At 41.1% G+C, this 5975-nt stretch overlaps 1 protein-coding gene across 1 annotated transcript; it reads right to left on the reverse strand.

The window, feature by feature from the left end:
• Positions 1-3846: 3846 nt before the first annotated feature.
• Positions 3847-5884, reverse strand: LOC127675374 (vigilin-like). Its single transcript, XM_052171485.1, is given in 2 exon segments — positions 3847-5829; positions 5831-5884. Coding segments are annotated over 2 exon segments (2037 nt in total).
• Positions 5885-5975: the final 91 nt, after the last annotated feature.

Consider the following 5975-nt stretch of genomic DNA (forward strand, 5'->3'; position numbering starts at 1 on the left):
CTGGAGGCTCAGAGATATAAGTTTCTGACCTGGATCTTGGCATGGAGATCTTGAAGCATAGTGGCTATGAATTCCAGAAGATTAAGACAAGGAGCTATCTGAGTTCAAGATCATCTGGGATTAAAGGCATGGAGGCACACATCTTTAATCTGGGCCACACCCTCTGTTGGAGTCAGCACATTCTTCACTTAGGTGTGTTACTCAGGCCTATTTACCAAGTGACTCAGAAAGCTGCTAGCTTTGTGTGGGGCCCAGAACAGGAGAAGGCTCTTCAACAGGTCCAGGCTGGTGTGCAGGCTGCACTACCACTTGGACCATATGATCCAGCAGACCCAATCATACTTGAGGTGTCAGTGGCAGATAGAGATGCTGTTTGGAGCCTCTGGCAGGCCCCTGTAGGTGAATCACAGAAAAGACCTTTGGGATTTTGGAGCAAAGCTCTACCATTATCTGCACACAACTACTCTCCCTTTGAAAAACAGCTCTTGGGATGCTATTGGGCCTTAGTGGAAACTGAACGTTTGACAATAGGACGCCAAGTTACTATGAGACCTGAACTGCCTATCATGAGCTGGGTGTTATCCGACCCTCCAAGTCATAAAGTAGGGAGTGCACAACAGCCGTCTATTATCAAATGGAAGTGGTATATACGTGATCGGGCCAGAGCAGGTCCTGAAGGCACAAGCAAGTTACATGAAGAAGTTGCTCAGATGCCTATGGTTTCTACTCCTGTTACAATGCCATCTGCTGCCAAGCATGCGCATATAGCCTCATGGAGTGTTTCCTGTGACCAGTTGACTGAAGAAGAGAAGACTAGGACCTGGTTTACTGATGGCTCTGCACGTTATACAGGCACCACCCAGAAGTGGACATCTGCAGCATTACAACCCCTTCCTTTCTGAGACAAGCCTGAAAGATACAGGTGAAGGAAAATCTTCACAGTGGGCAGAACTTCGGGCAGTACACATGGTATTACAGTTTGTTTGGAAGAAGAAATGGCCAGATATACAATTGTTCACTGACTCATGGGCTGTAGCCAATGGATTGGCTGGATGGTCAGGGACATGGAAAGATCACAATTGGAAAATTGGTGAGAAAGACATCTGGGGAAAAAGTATGTGGATAGATCTCTCCAAATGGGCAAAGGATGTGAAGATATTTGTGTCCCATGTAAATGCTCACCAAAAGACTTCAGCTGAGGAGTTAAATAATCAAGTGGATAAGATGACCTGTTTTGTGGACATTCAGCCTCTTTCCCCAGCCATCCCAGTTATTGCCCAGTGGGCACATGAACAAAGTGGCCATGGTGGCCGAGATAGAGGTTATGCTTGGGCTCAGCAACACGGACTTCCACTCACCAAGGCTGACCTGGCTACAGCTGCTGCTGAATGCCAGATCTGCCAATAGCAGAAACCAACACTGAGCCCCAGATATGGCACCATTCCTCGAGGTGACAAGCCAGCAACCTGGTGGCAGGTTGACTATATTGGACCACTTCCCCCGTGGAAAGGACAGCATTTTGTTCTTACTGGAGTAGATACTTATTCTGGTTATGGATTCGCCTTTTCTGCATGTAATGCTTCTGCCAAATCCACCATCCATGGACTCACTGAATGCCTTATCTATCGTCATGATATTCCACACAGTTTTGCTTCTGACCAAGGAACTCATTTCACAGCCAGAGAAGTGCGACAGTGAGCCCATGATTATGGAATTCACTGGTCTTACCATGTTCCCCATCACCCTGAAGCAGCTGATCTGATAGAAAGATGGAATGGCCTTTTGAAGACACAGTTATGGCGCCAATTAGGTGGCAACAGCATGGAGGGCTGAGGCAGAGTTCTTCAGAAGGCATTATATGCTTTGAATCAGCGTTTAATATATGGTACAGTTTCTCCCATAGCCAGGATCAGCTGCAGCATTACAACCCCACTTCTGGTACCAATTTGTCTTAGTCAGGGTTTCTATTCCTGCACAAACATCATGACCAAAAAACAAGTTGGAGAGGAAAGGGTTTATTGAGTTTACATTTCCATGTTGCAGTTCATCACTAAAGGAAGTCAGGACTGGAACTCAAGCAGGTCAGGAAGCAGGAGCTGATGCAGAGGCCATGGAGGGATGTTTCTTACTGGCTTGCTTCCCCTGGCTTGCTCATCCTTCTCTCTTATAGAACCCAAGAATACAGCCCAGAGATGGTACCACCCACAAGGGGCCCTCCTCCTTGATCACTAATTGAGAAAATGCCTCACAGCTGGATCTCATGGAGGCATTTCCCCAACTGAAGCTCCTTTCTCTGTGATAACTCCAGCCTGTGTCAAGTTGACACACAAAACCAGCCAGTACAATTATACTGTCTAGTCAGTGAATTAAAGCTCCTGAAATAACACATGGTCAATTAGAACAATGAAATGGGCAAAATAATGGAGAATGGGGATTTGCATCTCAGACCTTAGCTGTAGTTGTAGCAGTAACTCTTTCGGTAGTAACTGAAACTAAAAAATAAAAGAGAGAGAGGGAGAGAGAGAGGGAGAGAGAGAGAGAGAGAGAGAGAGAGAGAGAGAGAGAGAGAGAGAGAGAGAGAGAGAGAGAGGAGAGAGAGAACAACCAAGCAAAATTAACACAAATTAATAAAAAGCTTTCACCATAAGCAAGATGAAAACATTCTATTCTTGGCTTCAAAATGTATTATCAAGAAAGTTTTCTAAAGGGTGAGTCTAAAGTATTAAAAATAAATTTGTATAATTCTCAAGTCTATCAATATTGCACCATTATGTGAGAAAACTCCATTAATGCAATTGCAATATTATAGTCTTTAGCATTTCTGGTTCTCTGGAATACCACCAGTGAACAGTTTTTGAAGGGCAAGTAGTATAAGAGCACATCAACTCATAGTATACTGGCTGCAATTTGTTTTTCTTTTTATGTTGTAAGTCTTTGCATGTGTGAAGAAGACAGCTTTCCCATTATGAAAGTGAATAAAGATGTAATGGTCCGGGCGTGGTGGCGCACACCTATAATCCCAGCACTTGGGAGGCAGAGGCAGGTGGATTAGAGGCCAGCCTGTTCTACAGAGTGCATTCCAGGACAACCAGGGCTACAGAGTGCATTCCAGGACAGCCAGGGCTACATAGAGAAACTCTGTCTCAAAATAAAGAAAGAAAGAAAAAGAAAGAAAGAAAAAGAAAGAAAGAAAGAAAGAAAGAAAGAAAGAAAGAAAGAAAGAAAGAAAGAAAGAGAAAGAAAGAAAGAAAGAAAGAGAAAGAAAGAAAGAAAGAGAAAGAAAGAAAAAGAAAGAAAGAAAGAAAGAAAGAAAGAAAGAAAGAAAGAAAGAAAGAAAGAAAGAAAGAAAGAAAGAAAGAAAGAAAGAAAGAAGAGGAGGAGAAGGTGGAGGAGGAAGAAGAAGAAGAAGTAATGGAAAAAGCAAAAAGAAAAAAATGTGTATTTGGGAAGCAAAAGGGGCTATCCCTTAGTAAAGATTTAGAGGTAGCTTCTTTGCAACAGTGGGTAAACTTCATAGCCAAAATGATAAAATGGATACTATTTGCCATCAATGTTAGGAAGCCTGTGTTATATATGGGCTTTCTTAAGAGAGTATGTGTAAAAGTGTCAGGATCTAGTCCTGGGAAGAAATTGAAGCTAACTTGCGACATATTACAAGCATTCAAGATCAAGCCCCTCATTGTCACTATTAGATTATGTATTTTATAAGCAGTGATATACTAATAGGAAAGATGTCAGAAATGTGCCAGGTATTCAATATCTACATAAGTTTTATAATAAAATTTGACAGCATCTTCAGGTAATCAGGTTTGGACAATTTCCCTTTATTTGTTTTAACCCTGCTTGTTATGGTCTCCAAGGGTGAAGCTTAGGAGGTGTTGGGTGTTTAAGTTTGGGAAAATCGTCAGAATTGTCCACACGTGGAGGATGTGTGGTTGATCTTACATTACGCAGAGAATTTCTTTTACCAAAACTCTTAGATGTTCTTGCAGCTGTGTTGTAAAGACCACCACGCTTATGATGGTCCAGTGGAGGATCAGATTTTCCAACAGACAGGAAATGTTTCTCAAGACTTAAGATATAGTCAATTGCTTCTTGGACATTACAAGATGATCCACTTACGATGATGCTAGAATTACTACAGGATCCTTTTGAAGGCACACGGATGTCTACTTGGAATTGTTCCATGATTTTCTGGATGGATTTTCCGCCAAATCCAATGATGTTGGCACAAACGTGGTGGTTCAGTGGGATTTCCTTGGAAACTGTTTTTTCGATCTTACGCAGCATGTTCATTATTGCATCACGGGCACCAAGGATGTTGCTTTTAGAGCCAGAAATGGTAATTTGGTCTTGTAACGAGTTGTTTCCTTTCTTTGAAAAATGGACAGTGACATCATATTCTGTGCAAATCTGGGAAATAAGTATGCCTTTATTACCAAAGATCTTGGAATGATATTTGGGATCTAATCTGAATGTTTGCCTGAAATTTCTTAATGTGTGATTATCTAGTTCCATTTGTAAGGCTTTTACTTGATTTTGCAATTTTGTCTTGGCTTGTTCCACATTTGCTTCAAGGCCCATGATTGATATGATGTGAAAGCTTCCTCCAGGTTGTGATACTTGAATATGAACTTCAAAGTCCTTTATTAGCTTACGTAATCCACTTCCTTTATGCCCAATGATGTAAGGATGTAAGTAAAAAGGTACTTGGACTTCAGCGGTGACAGGAACAAGAGTCTCCAGAGCTTTTGCGGCCTCCTTGCAGTTTTCTGCTTTGCTCGAAAAAGACATGGTGTCACTTTTCTTAGGAGAAGTGGAAGCAGGTTTTTTCATATTGTTTCCTCCCTTTTCTTTCCCCATTTCATGGACCTCTGGACGTGTCTTCCTAGTTGTCTTTTCTGTGTCTGGAAATTTGATTTGAACTTTACAGTCTCTTGCAATTTGTTGAATTCGAGAGCATATAGGTCCCATGATAAAAGGATGGAATTTGGGGGGAACAACACACTGTGTTGTGACTTGTGATCCCAAGGGATCAAATATACCCTGAATATGTTTCTTTGCTGCTTCGACACAAGGTTTTGCTCCTTTTATTGTGACTTTTGTACTCTGTTTTCCTGCGTAAGAAAATGTAATAAACACACCGCCATATTCTTTAATTATTTCTCGTAAAAGCTGTCCCCTTTGCATGACAAAGTAATTGTGGTACTTAGGACTTATCAATATGCTATCCTCCACCACATCCTCCAAATCTTTCAGTAAAACCTCTACCTCTTTTTGCACATGTTTAACAGCTTCTTCTGTTCCTATGATAGTTACTGATTCTTGATCCTTGTTCTTAAAGGTTGGAAAAATGATTCGTGCCCCAGTCTTCTCACAGATTTTCTGAAGATTGCCACCATTTTTACTCATAAGAAATTGGTGATATTTTGACTTAACAGGAATAGCCACAGAATAACTTTTGGCTTGTTCCTCTTCTGCAAGTTGCAGAAGCTTTCTCCTGGTTTTTTCAACAATTTCCGTGGGGCCACCAATAATGACTTTTGGTGGGCCCTGGTTGTTACTTGGAAAATGAATATGAACTTTGCCACATTCTTCTGTGATTGAACTAATCAAAGACTTTTTAGAATCAGTCAGGGATCTATATAGACTAGGGGGAATAGGAATTTCCACTTCAGAATCTTTGGCTGCATTTTTAGGTATGGATAGAATCCAGTTATGACATACCTCACGGTTTTCTGGCTTTCTGATACTGATATTATTTTCTGAATTGCAAGTTGATGATGGAAAATTTATCCTTCTTCTCAAATTTAGGTTGGTAACATGGTTTTTCCCTTTGCAAAGATCTATTTGGATATACAATGTATTGTCTTTTGGAAGTCATTTTTGATTTTCAAGTATATGCAAATCAGAAGTATTGCAGATCATTCAGCAGCAGCCCCAAGACTAAAAAACCGCTTGTAGTTGTTTTTAAG

This window comes from Apodemus sylvaticus, chromosome X (genome assembly GCF_947179515.1).
Source record: "Apodemus sylvaticus chromosome X, mApoSyl1.1, whole genome shotgun sequence".
Taxonomy (NCBI): Eukaryota; Metazoa; Chordata; class Mammalia; order Rodentia; family Muridae; genus Apodemus; species Apodemus sylvaticus.